Here is an 18,469-nt window from a genome sequence, read left to right on the forward strand (position 1 = left end):
CACAAAGTTTCATTTGTATCCAACAACTCCGTCTAGGGGAGGGATTTTTATTCATTCACCATCTCCTGGAGAGGTCTGTCCAAACATTGTTTTCAAACATCTGACCCTTTGACATTTGATGTTCTCTCCTCTGCTTCACTGTCATTGTATGCTCTGTGCAGAAGTGCTTTTATTTCTTACAGGTGACACTAGAGCTAATTTGCATACCCAGAGAGCATTGCCTGTAAGACTCCCTACACTAGCTGGATCTCCACAAGCAGAATCATAACCTTCCAAGAACAACGTTTTTTTTAGTTGAGCAGAATGAAAGAATTAGCTGCTTTATTGTACGTTGTCATTTTAAAGGATTGCATGTAAACCTAGCAGCAGATTTGGTCCAAAATCCTTTGCTGATTAACAAGTTTTCTGACATTGGAAAAAGTGCCCCAAAGTAGGGAATAGTGTAGAAAAATAAAATAGCTATTCCCCACATTGTCCAGTCCATCGCCACAACCTTATACCCTCTGCTTTGGCCATGCTCATAAGGCAGCGCTGAGATCACGTTCATCGCTCATATGAATGCTGCAGCTAGTCGCTGGCCTCAACAGTCATGTGTGCATGAACGGCACATCACCACTGGGGCCAGTGATTGGCTGCATGGGTCGTGTAAGAGACGAATATGATATCAAGGCTTCGTGTATAAGTGAAGACCAGAGTAAAGGGGATAATGTTGGTGGGGCTGGTAGAGCAGTGCATAATGTCTGATTGTTTTTTTTAGGGCAGCAGTGTTAGGGCAGCAGAAATGCAGTCCTAAGCTCTCACTCACGACCTGAAGGTTGTGGGTACAATCCCTGTGTGGTTCAGGTAGCCGGCTCAAGGTTGACTCAGCTCTCCATTCTTCCGAGGTCGGCAAAATGAGTACGCAGCTTGGGGGGGGGGGGGGGGGGGGGAGAATTAATAAATTACCTGAAAGTGCTACGGAATTAGTTGGCGCTATATAAATAACAGGACTTATTTTATTGTTATTTTAAGTGAATGAGTTTTTAATAGAGATGAGCGAACGTACTCGGATAAGCACTACTCGTCCGAGTAATGTGCCTTATCCGAGTACCGCTGTACTCGTGCTGAAAGATTCGGGACGCTCCGCTGCTGACAGGTGAGTCGCAGCGGGGAGCGGGGCAGAGCGGGCGGGAGAGAAGGAGAGAAAGATCTCCCCTCCGTTCCTTCCCGCTCTCCCCTGCAGCTCCCCGCTCCGCAGCGCGTCCCGAATCTTTCAGCACGAGTACAGCGGTACTCGGATAAGGCACATTACTCGGAAGAGTAGTGCTTATCCGAGTACGTTCGCTCATCTCTAGTTTTTAACAAACCCCATTCACGTACATCGGTAAAAAAAAATTTCAGTCGCGTGCAAAAATATGTAGCATGTCTTACTTTGGAGAGTATTGCGCATAGATATAGGCCATGGAAGTTAATAGGGTAGCGCAAATATGCAATAAACACGCACGAAACATGCTTATTTACTGCATATTTGCACAGTAGAACAATGGGCCCTTCTTCATTTTTTTTACTTGTACGAGTAAATTCGGCGAATAGGGTTTTTTTGGTTTGTGAATACTCTGCATATTCACTGAAATACGCTTACCCCCGTGTGAATGATCCCTGAATGTACTGTGCAGAAATGGTGGGATGACTGTGATCTTGTTCCCAGAGATGGTGACTTCCTTTTTTTTGTCCCCCTTACAGTTTGCACTTGTGTAGTTCATAAGAGATGCCACGAGCTTATAATAACGAAGTGTGCCGGTCTAAAGAAACAGGAAACTCCCGACGAGGTAAGCTTGGACATTCAGAATGTTACGCTTTATTGGCGGTAGTGTCGAGTGAACTGAACCGGTAGAACCCTGTTTCCGAGTTGAACTTTGTAAAAGTTTGGTTTGGCACAAACCTGAACCAAGCTTATAGCAAAGGTCTACCTTAAACAGGGTTCTACTGATTGGGTTCACTCAACACTAGTCCTGAACACTGGTGTAAAACACTGTCTAAGAGCCATAAAAGCCCGCTACGACACTGTCCGAGTGTTATACAAAGCCTCTATGCCTCTTAACCTTTTCCAATCCAATTTGTGTCCTGGTTTTCCTAGGGGGCTTACTCTTTTTCTGCCGTTATACAACGGCGCTATATGCTGGTTAAAGCCAGTACTGCATGAGGTGACACGTTGGATAGGCTCCGACAGAAGAGAGGCTGGCAATATACAGTAAGAGAACCCCGACGGACGTCTTCCAACATCAGAGCTGTACAGCCTTAAATCATAATGTCTTCAGAGGTCAGACAGTGGATTAGAAAGGGTTAAACAGTGTTATACACCAGTTTTAGAAGTTTTTTTGAACTTCCAATTCAGTTCAAACTGATTTGGGGAGAACTGAACTGCCCAAAGAAGATGCGTAAAGATGAGAACTACTCAATTCTTCACTGGTAGTTGGCACACCTATGGAGCCATATTATAATCAGAATGGATTGAGCCACCTCTCCTTAACCCCTTCCCGCTGCAGGGCGTAAGTTTACGTCCTGGCAGCCTGGTACTTCCCGCAACAGGGCGTAAACTTACGTCCTGGAGATAGCGCGGGATCACATATGATCCCGCACTATCCCGCAGCGGGAGGGCATCGGAGATGCATCCCCCGCTGTTAACCCCTTCCCTGCCGCGATCTAAGTAGATCGCGGCAGGGAAACAGTTCACAGAGGGAGCGCGGCTCCCTCTGTGTCTCCGGCCGGAACTCGCGATGTCATCGCGAGAGCCCGGCCTGTCATCATGGTAACAGGACGCCAGACACTGGCGTCCTGTATTGCCTGTGCCTATAATCGCTGTACAAGCGATTAGGCATGGCAGAGCAGTAGCTCTGCCATGCCTTATACCAGCGATCATCAGGGCAGTGGTTAAAGTCCCTCAGAGGGACACAAACAGTGTAAAAAAAAGAAAGATTAAAAAAAGAATTTAAAAAAATGTAAAAAAAAGAGTTAAAAAAACCATTTTTTAATGCTTTTTCTCAGATTAGCATAAAAAAAGGTAAAAAAAAAATAAAACCCCACATATTTGGTATTGTCGCGTCCGTAACGACGCGTACAATAAGTTGCACATGCTTTTGACTGTGCACGGAAAAAAACGCTAAAAAACTGAGGCAAAATGCTATTTTTTAGCATTTTGCCTCACTAAAAACACAATAAATGTGATCAAAAAAGCCGTATGTACCCCAAAATGGTACCAATAAAATCTACAGCTCGTCTCGCAAAAAATAAGCCCTCATAGAGTGCCGTACATCAAAAAATAAAAAAGTTACAGGACTTTGAATGCAGCAATTTAGAAAAAAAAAAAGATTACCCAGAAAAAGGGTTTTTATTGCAGAAAAGTGGGAAAACCTAAAAAAAATGTAAGAATTTTGGTATCGTTGTAACCGTACCGGTCCGCAGAAAAAATGGAATGTCTCATTTATGCTGCATGAGTACCGCTGTTAAAAAAAAAAAAAAAAAATCTATGGCAGAATTGATGCGTTTTCTCTCCCTGCTATCATTAAAAAAAAAAAAAGTTTTACAATATAGCCTATGTACCCAAAAGTGGCACCGATAAAAACTACAGTTCGCCACGCAAAAAACAAGCCCTCATACGGCCGCGTCGACGGAAAAATAAAAAAGTTATGACTTTTGATAAACGGAGAAGAAAATCCGCCAAAAATTGTTGCGTCCTTAAGCCCAAAATAGGCCATGTCATGAAGGGGTTAAAGGGGTTTTTCCACTACTTAAAATTGCTTCACAACCACTCTGTACTTCCTGGTTGCTGCCGAACCGGACATGTGACTACTGCAGCCAATCATTGACAATGTTAGGTCACTGCTGTGGTCAGTGATTGGCTGGGGCAGTCACATGTCCTGGTCAGCAGTAACCAGGAAGTACAGAGTGGTTGTGAAGCAATTTCAAGTGATGGGAAAACCCCTTTAAAGGTATTATCTATGATTAGAAAAATATGGCTGCTTTCTTTCAGAAATGATGCCCCATCTGTGGACATCCGTTGTGTATGGTGTTACAGCTCAGCAGCACTGAAGCAATAGATGAGCTGCAATACCACACTCAAACTGTAGACAGGTGGGGTGCTGTGTTTGATAGAAAGCAGCCATGTTTATCAAATCCTGGGAAATCCTTTTAATAGGAGCAAAGATAAGGTTGCAGCCTCATCTGATACAGATTCATAGCAACACTCTGGTTCTGGGGCAAAATCTGTATTATGTTACCTGCTGTTAGTCTTCTGCACCATTATTGGGCCCTGTTTCCATCTTCCAATATGACCACCACAATCTTCTAACCATCTATTGCACACGGTGCATCAGTAGTCTAAGGACTTTACTCCGCTGTCTGATTGGCCAGCGTCGATCATGTGAACAGCACTGCCCAATAAGAGAGCAGATGTAATGTATCGGTAGTCTAGCACACTACCATTGTGGATTATTAAGAAGATTGCAGTGGCCAGTTGGACAATCAAAGACTGTGCGTTGTTGCAGAAGACTAGTGGCAGGTAATGTAAAACCCCCTGTGGTCTCTAGACAGAATTTTGTCCCAGGACTGGAAAAATGCTTTAAGGTGGGAGTTTAGACGTAGAGTCATGAGGCAGTATTTTATGCTATCTGAGCAAGGAGAACACACTGCGAGTTTTACTTAAAGGGGCTGTCCAGGATTAGAAAACATGGCTGCTTTCTTCCATTAACAATGCCATACTTGTCTGTGGGTTGTGTCTAATATTGTAAATCAGTTCCATTGCAATTAAAAGGACATAAATGCAATACCACACATAACCTCTGGACAGGTGTGGCACTGTTGATGGAAGTAAGCGGCCATGTTTTTCTAACTCTGTACATTGAATTACCAGGAAAAAGTCAGAATGCCCATAAAAATGTAATTCTTTTCAAATTAGCACAGTCATCCTTCCTTATGATTGTCGGAACGCCAGAGCGTATGGCTGTCAAATGAAATATACTGAGCTCAGCTGGCAGATCTGTACAAAACATGAAATCCATCCTTCTGTTATCGAGTGTCTGCACAGATCGTTCTGTCCCGTCTCAGATCATTGCTATGTGGATGTTGGAACTTCCTAGTCCAGATGTGTTTGCAGTTGACATTTGTAAGAATACAATGTTTTTTGTCTTTTTTTTCTGTCTCCAGGTCGGCTCGCAACGTTTTAGTGTCAATATGCCTCACAAGTTTAGCATCCACAACTACAAAGTACCTACCTTTTGTGATCACTGTGGTTCGTTATTATGGGGTCTTATGAGGCAAGGTTTACAATGCAAAGGTGAGAAACAAAACCATGTGACTCTAAGGGTATATGGTTGTTACTGACTGTTTTACTTTTCTTTTGTTTGTTCTTTTGATGTTCTGCTGTGTCAGTGATTTGTAAACTACTGTGACTTTAAAGAGGAGTGGGAATGAGGGGCAGCTCTCTGAACAGGAAAAAGAGACCAGAAGTAGTTAGTTTGTGCAGCTAAGCTGCAGTGTGGGGAGCTGGGGATGCTCCTCTGTGTCTGTGCAGCTAAGCTGCAGTGTGAGGAGCTGGGGATGCTCCTATGTGCCTGTGCAGCTAAGCTGCAGTGTGAGGAGCTGGGGATGCTCCTCTGTGCTTGTGCAGCTAAGCTGCAGTGTGAGAGCTGGAAATGCTCCCCTGTTCCTGAGCAGCTAAGCCACAGTGTGAGGAGCTGGGTAAGCTCCTCTGTGCCTGTGCAGCTATGCTGTGGAGTAAGGAGCAGGAGATACTCCCTTGTGTGAGAGAAACTGCAGTGCAAAAGACTAGCCCTACAGGCGTGAGCTACTCAATGGGACAGGGGATTTCTTTTGGATAAAGGCTTATTTCCACTGTAGCGCCACCTCAGGGAAAATAAAGTATTATTGAATTCTCATTAATATCAATGGGGTGTCCTTATATTGTGGAGGTGTTGGGTCCTACAATAATGCCGAACTTAAATTCCTCACAGATCTGCGTTTGTATTATAGGAACACTACCTCTCATTAAAGTAATATTTCTGGTGATAAAAATATATATTATACTATTTCTATTTCTATATTTCCGTTGCTATAGAGACACTGACAGGGTTTTAAATGTCTTTGATGAATCACGGTGAGAGGAAATTTTCAATATGTATAATAAGCATATGTGGATGATAACCTGTCTAAGAAGCTCAGAAACTTTCCTGCTGTTCTCCTCCGGACAGTATGTTTTTGTGATTTCCTATTTTCAGGTTACAAACTTTTCTGACTGTCAAATTTAAATGGAGAATGAGTGGCTACCATGAACTGCCACTAGAGGGCGATACAGTGATAGATTTCATGCTGCTGGATTTCAGTAGTTTTGAACTTCAGATTTATGTTTGCATATCAGTAGTTTGTATTCTGAACTGTCAGATCTTTAGTTTTCTCCAAAGTTGAGTTGCGCTACAGGGATCGGACCGCTGCTTAGCTCTTCTAGCTGTTGAAGGGTGTATTTTCATGTGCGATTTTTGTGTCTTGTGAGATGCACAGAAATCGCACGTGAAAATAACTCAGTTTAAATGGGTTAATTAACATGGGTGAGTCCGAGATATATTGTCCTATTTATGGTTGATTCTGTTCAGGAATCTCGCATTGTTTTCTATGGGAGGAAAAAAATCGTATCCCATATAAATGCAAGTTTCATGCACCTACTGTGCAACGTTTCTTTTTTTATTATTGAAACAGCGGCGGAAAGGTGAGTATATACATTTTTTATTTGTTACTACAACTATGGATGATTTTCAGGGAAGGGCTTATATTTAAAGCCCTTCCCCAAAAATCACTTCGGGGGTTGCTGACATCCCATTGCCTTCAAAACAATGGACACGGCGCTTCATTCACACATTTTTTTTGTACATCAGTGCAGCACTGTTTTTTTTTGCGCACATACGTGGGTGCAAAGCAACGCTCACGTGAACGAGGCCTAAGGGTGTATTCACACAAGCAAGTGTGATATTCGACTGATATCTTACCTGCCATTTGTGCAATGCATTTTGCCAGGAAAATGTATCGCATCGCTGTATTTGCGATTTTTACGCACATTGTTCATGCATTACATGCAAAATTGCATGCCTTATCAATAACAAAAAATGCATCGTACTTGCATGCAAATCGTATTTACATGCAAGTTTGATGCAATTTTTTTCTTACAGTTTTGGAATGAATGGGTGACCTCGCCCTGAAATAGGACATGCTGCGACTTTTCTATCTCAAACTCTTGGTCTGAGGGAAGAATCGCCCATGTGTATAAACACATAGTAAAGAATGGGTTATTTTCGCGTGCGAATCCCATCCACATCACAATTGAAATGGAACTCGCTCGAGGAAATTGCTCACGTCAATACAGCGTAGGGGCTCATTCACATAAGGGAATTTGCACAGCTAAGTTAGGCGCGCAAAAAAAATGCGTCTATTAGAATCAATGGTTTTCTATGGAAACATTCAGGTAAAAGAATTTTAGGTGCTCAAAGAAATACTGCACCTAAAAAAAATAGGAAATCGGCGACTGAAATTCAGCAGCTGAGTTTCCCTGTGGCGCAAAAATATAGGTTTTGACTTATCTTTGGTGCGCAGAACGCAGGAGTGTCCATAGACTCCTATGGGAGCTGGAAAAAGGGAGGGGGAGGGAGATTAGCAGCTTTTAGCTAAACATTGCCATTGTTTAGCTAACACTGCTAAACAATGGCATTGGCAGGAAGAGGGAGTTTGTGAAACAATGCCAGAGGGAGGGGGAGTCAGATTAGCAATGGGTAGTGCTGATAAAGAATGTCACATGGGCTTATGTAGTGAATTGAAGGTTTTGTGCTCTCTCTATGGCCGCCTATAGACGGCCGGGTTGGACCCCACTGCGAGAATTCTCGCAGCAGGACCCGACCCGAGCCCCTGCAGAGACCAGCGCGGCACTCACCTCTCCCACGGCTCCAGCTCTTTTGATCTGCCGGCCAGCCGGCGCATGCGCAGAGCAGAGCCAGCGGCCAGGGAGTGACATTTCTGTGCGGGGGATCTGCAATCATATGGCAGCTTCCACGGGCGGAAATTCTGCGGAAATCCTGTCGTGGAATTTCCGCCCTTGTGTGAGGGCCTATCTCCCAGCTGCGCATTTTTTGGCAACAAGCTGCTCTCCAGCGTGTGAATTTTCACGTTAATGAGGCTCAGGACTTGATCAGGGAAAGCCGTACATTCACGCTTTTTTTTTTTGTTCAGATATCTTCTGCGAGATATTCACACCCATGTGAATGAATCCTTAAAGGGATAGTCCAGTGGTGAAAAAAAACTCATCTTACCGATTCGTTTTCCACTCCTTTCTGTCCCTCCCCAGTCTTTGTACTTCCTTGCAGCTGATCACGTTCTCTCTATAATTATGTGATCGCTGCAGCCGATGACCGGCATTGCAATAGTGATTGGCTCCTGTGAGTAGACGCAACGTAATCAGCTGCAGGGGACCACAGAGGGAGTCGGAACCAGATTGTCACGGGATCGGTAAGGTAAAGATAAAAAATCATGGCTTACGCGGAGCTTTTGTACTTCACATTGTAATCTGTATTCTTTGGCGTTATTTCCGCAGTTTGTAAAATGAACGTACATCGACGCTGTGAATCTAATGTAGCACCAAACTGTGGAGTGGATTCTCGAGGTATAGCTAAAGTACTGGCCGACCTGGGAGTTACACCGGATAAAATCACAGCTGCAGGTCAGAGGAGGAAAAAGGTAAGCTTTATGTTTAACGGGGTTGTTCGAGATGGTATCTCTTGTTCATAGGCGCTATTGGGGTATATGAGTGTCATAGAGTGGGACCCCTCACTCGTCTGTGTCCGAGAACGAAGAACTGCTCAGTAACACCGTCCACCCTTCTGCCGGACCTCAGTGCTCACCATACGGAAACTGGAAAAAGCGTGCGGTCACATGCCATTTTTTGTGCACGTGAATGCTCAGCCACTCATAGGCTTAGCAGCCATGGAAGAATCACCGCTGAAGCCAGTAAGCGGCTGAGCAGTCACATGCACGATGAATGCACATGACTGCCCGCCACCTCCTCTGGGTTCCGTATGGCTGGGATAGTTGAGTATTTAATTTTTCTACATTTAACTTTTTTTATGTCCCAGAAAAACCATTTAATGCACAAGAATTGGTTTATTCTAGGCTGCGTTCAGAATGCCATATGGGAGTTGCGTCCAAGATTAACGGACACACTCCGCATTGGGCATCTCACAGACACGGCGTACATGTACTGTCTGATATATGGGGACAGTGGACATTGCCTGTCCTGCTCTTGTTTCCTATAACAAAGAGAATAGGATATGCTGCACAAATGTGAAGAGCCTCGTAGGCGGTAATGTGTCCATGGGCTAGCCGTGAAATACACGGACCGAACAAATGACCCCGTGAAGAAGGCTTTACAGTCACCGGGATGAGGCAGCAGAAGCTTCCTCACATCTATGGATATGAAAAACACAATATAGGAAGGAGGGGAAAATAATGCAAGGGACTTTTCAGACAGAACGGAATTAGTCCGCGTGGACATTTCTGCGACACAATGTTATCCCTATGGGGCTTCAATTTCGCATCTGTTACTTCAATACCGCAAGAATAAATTCCACAGCGGAAAACCGTTCTGCTGCGGAATGAAGGATGTCTTGTGGAATTGTTCTTGCGGGTTTCTAACATGCAGATGTAATTCTACAATTAAAACCTGCAGGAAAAAATGCAAGAAATTCCGCAAAGCATTTTGGAGAACGCAGTTAAAAATGCAACAAAATTTGCACTAATTGACAAAATCCACATCTGCGCTGCGTCCTGCGGACAATTTCATCCCGTGTGAAGACTCCCTTAAGGGGTCCAAAAGCTAACATCAAAGCAGGGCTAGTATATGCTTCGGTGCGTCCTGTGGGCTTATTCCGCCCATGTTAAAAGCCCCTTAATTGGCATCAATAGGACCTGGTCTGCTCCATTTTTAATTTCTGGTATGACCTCCACATTATATCACATTTCTGAGGTTGAAGGGCCAAATTATCTGATTTCCTGGATTATTAAATGCCAAATTTAAAGGATTTTTACTTTATAACAAATGACGAATCTGCCTAGTTATGTATTGATATTGGATCTGGACATCTACAGATGGAACTAACTTCAGCCTGACATTTAACACATCATATGCCATTGATAATGTCAGATTAAAGTTTGTTGCATCTGTAGATGTTCTATCCAAAAGTCTGGAAAAGTAGGCAAAAAAGAAGCCTAAGGGTATCAGCTCACCAACATAAACACTGCATTGTGACCTCGGTACAAGGAAACATGCCACTTTTGTAGATGCATGCACTTGAAGGATGTTCAGCACGTCGGGAATCATATGAAGAAGCTTCATTATGCAAACCAACAGGAGTAAAAAGCGTGCATAAGTCTTAAAAACAGTCTACGCGTTTCGAGCGATATCTCTTTTTCATGACGTGTGTGCACCCTATGCCATTATAAACCATCCCAGCCCCAATCAGGAGAGGGGTCAAAGGTGATAAGCATTACAATAAAAAACAAGGTAAAAACACAATATAATATATGCAAACTACAAACCATGTAGCAGACAAAAAAAGTTGGGTAGCAACCCCTGGGTAAGTTGCAATGGGGGCTATATTTGATTTGAGTTTAACAATCAGCAGATAAAAGAGGACAATTACTGCTGATTTTTCTTATTTTTCCTATAACCATTTAAAAAGTCCCATAAATAGTCCATTAGAAATGTGATTATATCATCTCACTCCAGACTATGTGGCCCATGTGAGTCCTAAGTAGGGAATACTCATCTGAGGCAGCAATTAGAAAATGTTATAATTGGCCATCATGTTTGTATTCCCACAGTCCCGGGCGCGCCGTGCATTCTGCAAGTCCCTCTGCAAACCAGACTGTGGTAAATAGAGTCACGGGGCAGGGACATGCCAGGTGGTATTAGACACCATTCTGCGGCTGGCACAGACTTAGCCCTAATACAGAGAATCGCCCTTAATAAGTGGGACATGGAAGTAATCTGTGTGTCCTGGAATGACAGTGAGACGGGGTCAGAGCGGAGCACAGATCTGACACAAGGGCTGCACTTCACCAAACTTTTCTTGTTAGAGACTCTTACTTGTTCTCTGGAGATTCTGCTGTTTTGTGAGGTTATATTTACACAAGCGATTTTTATGTCCGATTTCCTATGGAAATAAAGTGCAGTATTTTAAATAGTGAGACTATGACCGTCGAATTTTATAAAAATTGAACAAACAGAGCAAAAAATTTGCAGCATATCCTATTTTATAGTGTTTTTCGCATAAAAATTCACATCTAAGGGGGAGGGGGTTGCACTTAAAAAAACAGATTGCACTCGTTTGATACGATTAATATAAATCTTGTTATTTGTATAGCGCCAACTTATTTCAAGTTATTTATTTATTACCCCCCAGCAAGCTGGGTGCTCATTTTACCAACCTAAGGTCTCTTTCATATGGCCGAAGGCGTTTTTACGTGTGCCTGCCAGCGCCATAAAAACGCGTGAACAGGCGCACAAATCTAACGTTTGTTCGCCCACATATACACCGAGGCCACAATGCCGTTGCCTTTCCTCCCCCTCGCCGACTCACCTCCTCTCTCCGGCTGTTCGCAATGGCATTGGACCAGACAGGAGTAGAGCTAAGCAACCGCCCCCTCCCTGCCCTTGTCCGCAGCCAGCGATGGGATGAGGCGGGCCGAAGCTTAGCACCACCCCCTCCCATTGCAAGCAGCCGGAGAGGAGAGAAGAGGGCTCCCATAGGAGCCCATGCAGCAGCCGACGTACGTTCCAGGACTATCTTTTCGGGCCGGCATGAAAATGCCCAACGCTATATCGGCTCGGCCTGGCGCTTTTACAACAGGGGAATACGGCAATGTGAAAACGGCGGCTGATGTACGCTCGTGTGAAAGAGCCCTTAGAAGGATGGAAGGCTGAGTCAACCTTGAGCCGGCTAGGTGAACATGCGAGGATTGTACTTGCAACCTTCAGGTTGTGAGCAAGAGCTTAGGACTGCATTTCTACTGCCTTAGTACTCTGCGCCACACGAGGCCATATACAAGGATAAAGAGAACTAGAAAGTGCTTAACCTGTACATTTAGGCGATTTATTTTTTTTTTTTTCCCCGTTCATAAAAATCTGATGCAAAACTGATAGAAATCGCAAAAAAGCTCTAAAATTGCTTGAAAATCATATAAACAATTGGCCATTTTCTATGGATCCCAATCCCAAACTTCAGTGTGAATGTAACCCGAGGGTGATTTTCCTGTGTGAGTTCTGTCCGATTACGGGATGGAGAGAATTGGAATGGGCAAAGAAACCATTCAGTAATAGAAGAGCACAGAAAAACGCACGATGAAAACACGCACGTGAAAATCGCATTAAAATGGCAAAAAAAATCACAGGGAAAAATGGTCAGTTTTTTCGCTGACCAAAATCGCACTCGCCCCCGTGAATACAGCCTGAGGCCGCTTTGTGTTTTGCGGGCTGCAATGTGAAGCTAATGTAAAACTGCGCATCTGTTTACGTGGCCATGTTTTTCGCGACCATTTTGTAAAAACGCAGCATGACCTATTTTTTGCGTATTTGTATTCTTTTCTATTGGGTAAATACGGATCAGTAATTGCTCAGCAGAAATTAAACTATATAAAGGCAAAACAGATCAAGTACTGATGACATACGGTTGTAATACATCTGAAATACGTTTACGTGTTTCCATACGCTCATCTGAAACTTGCCTTAGCGCTTATTCACACAAACGCATTTGCGCAGCATCTTGTATTTACTTATGATGTGACTTTTTATTCCATATAGGAGGCCGCTGTCATTTTCTGTGTGACTCATATTGTATATTTCTCTCAGTTAAACGCAGGCGCAGAGAACCAGCCTCCTGTCCCCGGGGCTCCAACAGTAGAAGACGACAGGTCGAAATCTGCACCAACGTCCCCGTGTGATCAGGGTTCGAGACCTCTGTATCTCTTCATATTAGATAATCTGACTCCAGTCCCCAATGGCAGTCGTTTTAAGCAGTATTCCTGTTGGTTTACCAAAATGTTCAGAAACGTACTTTTTACTACTTAAGGCCTTAGTCACACGGGCGTTTTTTCACGCGATTTGCGCATCGCATGACGGATGCGCATGCGCAAATCGCGTGACCGGCGCCGAAAAATCGGCCCAAAAATCGCCCGAAAATCTGCTCCTAGCCGCGTTTCATTAGAAACGGGCCGGAGCTGTCCAGCGCATTGCATTCAATGGAGCCGGCAATACAGCGGCTCCATTGAATGCAAGCGCTGCGGGCGAGTGTGGGATGAATTGTCGGGAAGGGGTTAAATATATAACCCCTTACCTGCAATGCATCCTTAAATGTGAAAAAATAAAAAAAAAGGATGTACTCACCAGCTCCCGGCAGCTGGAGATCCCGGCGGTCGGCCTGCAGTGGGTGTGAAGGAGGTGTGACTCAGGCTTGCCCCTGATTGGCTCAGCGCTGAGCCAATCAGAAGCAAGTCTCAGTCACACCCATTCATGAATTCATGAATGGGTGTGACTGAGATCAGCCTCTGATTGGCTCAGGCTGAGCCAATCAGGGGCAAGCCTGAGTCACACCTCCTTCACACCCACTGCAGGCCGACCGCCGGGATCTCCAGCTGCCGGGAGCTGGTGAGTACATCCTTTTTTTTTATTTTTTCACATTTAAGGATGCATTGCAGGTAAGGGGTTATATATTTAACCCCTTACCGACAATTCATCCCGCGCACGCCGGCAGCCCATTGCTTTCAATGGAGTCGGCTGTATTGCCGCTCCATTGAATTTAATGGGCAAACATTGTTCTTCTCTGCCACAGCTGTTCCAGCTGTGGCAGAGAAGAATGATTTGTCTTCTGTATGTTCTCAATGGGGTCGGCGCTGCTGCCGCCGGCCCCGTTGAGCGCATATAGAGAAGAGAACAGGAATCGCAGATCGCAGATAGGTGCGATCTGCGATTTCTGTTCTCTAATTTATCGGACGAGCGCATAAAAAGCGCTCATGTGTCCGATACCATTGCAAAGCAATGGTTTTAAAAAGTCGCCGGACGCATGCGCAAATCGCGGCAATAAACGCCCGTGTGACTAAGCCCTTAGACTGAATTGAAATAGCTGTATGCAAGGGCCGGCTGCACCAGGCAGATTTGCATTGCGGAATCCAGACCGGGAGTCCACCTCCGGATTCCGCAGCAAATACTGCCTATAAAATGCTTTTTCCTCTACCCGAGTGCAAATCAATTGCGATTTTTCTGCTCGCGGAGGGAAAAAAAATCGCACCATGTTCTATTCTTGCGCGGATTCCACCCGGGCGGCTTTCATTGAAGTCAATGGAAGCCGTCCGATGCACGGCCCTTCCGCAATGACATTGTGGAAAGGTCACGGATTCCGTGTTATCATTCCGCTAGAGTTCAAAAAAAAAAATCTGTACTGCGCATGTCCGACGGCGAGCCGTGCGGACCACCCGCAGTGCAGATGAAGAAAATAGAAAGCAGGTATGTGTGGATGCCGCTACTGCCAGGGCCGGATTCCGCATGCGGAAATGACCCACCCATGTGCATGCGGCCTAAGATTCTCTGGCGCAACTCGCATCGGAAGGCACATGGACACCCATCCTTCTGCTGCCCGGAAGGCCGGTTCTCATATGTGACACGGACTAGAATAGGTCATACAGCAATTTTTTTCACCCGGACCATTGGCCATACTGGGTCCGTGTGGTGTCTGTAAGATACATGGATATCACATGGACGGAAAATGGGTCACATGGACATAAGCGCGTTTACGTTCGCATTTGTGCAATAGACACGCAAACTATGCTTTCATTCATCGAAATAGGCAGTTCGTGTAATTAGTGTTCTTTCCCTCCCTATGCAGGAAAATAGAGCATGACGCGGTTTTTTTTCATGAACGAATGGGCTCTATTCATCGAATATTTTTGTGCATAGTACGCTGCGCAAATACGTTTGTGTGAATCCAGCCTGAATAAGCTTAGTGCTCATTTAGGGAAAAAAACACAGGGGCGCATGCACTAATACGCTCGCTGCTATGGAGTGTATCAGTGCATTAACCAGGTTTTTTTTCAGACTATTCAATCTCTGCGCCAGTGGTTTCGTTTTGTCCCGTTATGTGGCCATCATTTTCATGCCCACATAATAGGACTAAAACACGCCCATCTGTTTAAGCGCTTAAACAGGCGTAATTTCTGTCACTATGCAGTCCGTATTTTTTACGGACTGAATACAGACTGAATTTGAGCCCATTGAATTCAATTGCAGTATTCACATTTGCGTTTCTTACTCGCATAAAAAAAATTGCAGCGTGTCCTATTTTGGTCTACAGCAAATGAAAGTCTATGGGAGTGTTAAAAACACGGTGAAAACAAATGTTACATGCGTCTTCACTTCGTTTTTTACACATGTTGCCATGAGACCGTGGTGAAAATGTGACCTCCATTTGGGCCTTCTGTAATGTTAGAGGCCTGAAGCCTGTCTCCACAGTAAACAACCACCTGAGCAGCCTGTTGTCCACAGCAACCAATCAGGATGCATTTTTTATTTTCTAAGCAGCCCTGGGAAATTGTAAGCTGAGCTGTGATTGGTTGCTATTGGCAACAGGACTAGTTCTTGTGTCAGACAGCCTTGATGAGGCCTATAATAGGATGAGAGGGCTGTCTGAGCGCAGGCGCTTCCATATTAGCCATATACAGGCAACTGCAGTACGTGGTCTTTATTCTGCAGGTAGAGAATTGCGTCCCTCCCTGTTTAGCCCAGAACGTTCTAGAAAACGCCTCAGAAATGCCTAGTATAAGGCCGGTGTCACACGGGTATAAACACATTGGCGCCACATATTTGCGCAATGGGTGTTACGTATTTGCAGATGTGTGTTTTACTCTAATTGTTGCACACGCAAAACCTGCGGGCACAAAAAAACTACGGCACCATGCTCCATTCACTGTAATGGGTAATTAGTATAATTGGTTCAATATGTTCTCTTTCCCTATAAGGCCTTAGTCACACTGGCGTTTTTTCCCGCGATTTGCGGATCGCATGACGGATGCGCATCCGCAAATCGCATGACCGGGGCCGGAAAATCGCCCGAAAAAACTGCTCCCAGCCGCGTTTCATTAGAAACGGGCCGAAGCTGTCCAGCGCATTGAATTCAATGGAGTCGGCAATACAGCCGGCTCCATTGAAAGCAATGGGCTGCCGGCGATCTCACGATGAATTTTCGGGAAGGGCTTAAAAATATAAGCCCTTTCCTGAAATTCATCCAGAAATGTGTAAAAACAAAAACAAATATATACTCACCTTGTCCCGGCAGCCGGAGTTCAGCCGCGGCCAGCCGGCATTTCTCCTGAAGTGCTATGAGTAGTATTCAGCAGCCGGGGATTTAAAATCCCCGCCTGCTGAATGAGCTGCCTCTGATTGGTCACAGCCCTCACCAATCAGAGGCAGCACTCACTCACCCATTCATGAATTCATGAATGGGTGAGTGAGTGCTGCCTCTGATTGGCTCAGCGCAGGGACCAATCAGGGGCAGCTCTCAGCTGTCATTCAGCTGCTGAATACTACTCAGAGCAGTTCAGGAAAACTGCCGGCCGGCCGCGGCTGAACTCCGTCTGCCGGGACCAGGTGAGTATATATATATATATATATATATTTTTTTTTTTTTACACATTTCTGGATGAATTTCGGGGAAGGGCTTATATTTTTAAGCCCTTCCCGAAAATTCATCGTGCGATCGCCGGCAGCCCATTGCTTTCAATGGAGCCGGCTGTATTGCCGGCTCCATTGAATTCAATGGGCAAACATCATTCTTCTCTGCCACAGCTGTTACAGCTATGGCAGAGGAGAATGATTTGTCTACTATGTGTTCTCAATGGGGTCGGCGCTGCTGCCGCCGGCCCCATTGAGCGCATATAGAGAAGAACAGGAATCGCAGATCGCAGTTAGGTGCGATCTGCGATTTCTGTTCTATAATTTATCGGACGAGCGCATAAAAAGCGCTCATGTGTCCGATACCATTGCAAAGCAATGGTTCTATAAAATCACCGGACGCATGCGCATGCGCAAATCGTGCGAAAAAACGCCCGTCTGACCGAGGCCTAAATAAGAAGCTGTATATTTTTTTGCGCAAACAAAATGCGCATGCAAAATACGCTTATGTGAACCAAGCAATCAATTGGTTCTATTCACAGAGTTTTATTTGCACCATAAACGAGGCTTTTTTGCGTGTTTTGTTGTACCTTTCGCGCACAAGGCATGTTTTTATGCGCACGGACACAAGCCCCCGCCCCGTTTAAATGGCTGTTTAGACTAATGAGTTCCAGATGTGTTCATTTTCCCATCCAATTTCTCTGCATATCGCGCATCTGCCTGCATATTGCGCACGCATTAGTGCAACCTCGTAGACTTCAATAGTGACCTTGCACACAAAAGTAGAACACGCTGCGTTCATTTTTCCGTGTGCACAAAATTAAAATGTGAGCGATCCCATTAAAATCAAAGGGTCCAATTCTCTACGTACGCAAAACCGCACACAAATACGCCACTTGTGTATATGCCTTAAAAGACTATAAAGATGGATCATTTTTTACATAGACTTAATAAAGGTCCATGTGAAAAAAAATCACTGCATGTCCCATTCTCCTCCGTTTTCCGTTTTCACAGGTGACAATGGAAGGAGGCGTTGCGCAGTGTCCGTGGAGATCGGACAGGACACGGATGATGGCTGTCTGTGTGCTGTCTGATGCTAGTCAAGTTGCTCTTGATTTTCTTGGGTGCAACTCACATGCAGCTGCATGAATATGGCCACATACTGTATAAGTCGGGGAATTCAAAATAGACATATCTTAGAAAATTGTTGTCTACGCCATTTTTTTGGCTTTTTTCATGCACAATGTTTGTGTTGTGTTTAAAATGTAAAAAAAAGCCTACTTTTTTTTTTAACTGCTACATGTTTTAGTGTCTTTTTTTTGGTATTCACCCTTTTTCTTTTTTTGCATGTTTTTTAATCGTTTCTTTACCCCCTTAGGCTGAGTTCCCACACGGCGTATTTCTGGCGGAAATCTCGCGGTTTGGCTGCAGCGAAAAAACGCAAACTTTATGCCGGGAAAGCGCTGCTTCAAAACCCGCTGCACTTAGCCGCGTGTTTTGAAGTGGCTTGGGGGCACGCTTTTCCGTTGCGGCCGGCGTTCCCATAGAGGAGAGCGCGGCCGCAGCAGAAAGAAAAAAAAAGAATGGACATGCTTGCGGCCGGCGATTCCACGCTGGCTTTGCCGCAACGGATTCGCCGTCCCGTGGGGCCGAGAAATCTCATCCACATGGCTGGCTAAATGAGGGATTAGCAGCCGCAGGCGGACCCTCCAGATGGAATTTCCGCGGCAAATCCACCCTGTG

The 18,469-nt window shown here is 44.9% G+C and overlaps 1 protein-coding gene across 1 annotated transcript in view; it reads left to right on the top strand.

Annotated features, from left to right (window-relative positions):
• PRKCE (protein kinase C epsilon) overlaps window positions 1–18,469 on the top strand; it is a 331,438-nt gene that overhangs the window by 178,347 nt on the left and 134,622 nt on the right. The window contains exons 5-8 of the mRNA XM_066595547.1: window positions 1,723–1,808; window positions 5,182–5,311; window positions 8,606–8,748; window positions 12,917–13,013. Coding sequence (XP_066451644.1) covers window positions 1,723–1,808; window positions 5,182–5,311; window positions 8,606–8,748; window positions 12,917–13,013 — 456 coding nt within the window. The remainder of the gene's footprint in view (window positions 1–1,722; window positions 1,809–5,181; window positions 5,312–8,605; window positions 8,749–12,916; window positions 13,014–18,469) is intronic.

This window comes from Eleutherodactylus coqui, chromosome 3, assembly GCF_035609145.1.
Source record: "Eleutherodactylus coqui strain aEleCoq1 chromosome 3, aEleCoq1.hap1, whole genome shotgun sequence".
NCBI classification, from domain to species: Eukaryota; Metazoa; Chordata; class Amphibia; order Anura; family Eleutherodactylidae; genus Eleutherodactylus; species Eleutherodactylus coqui.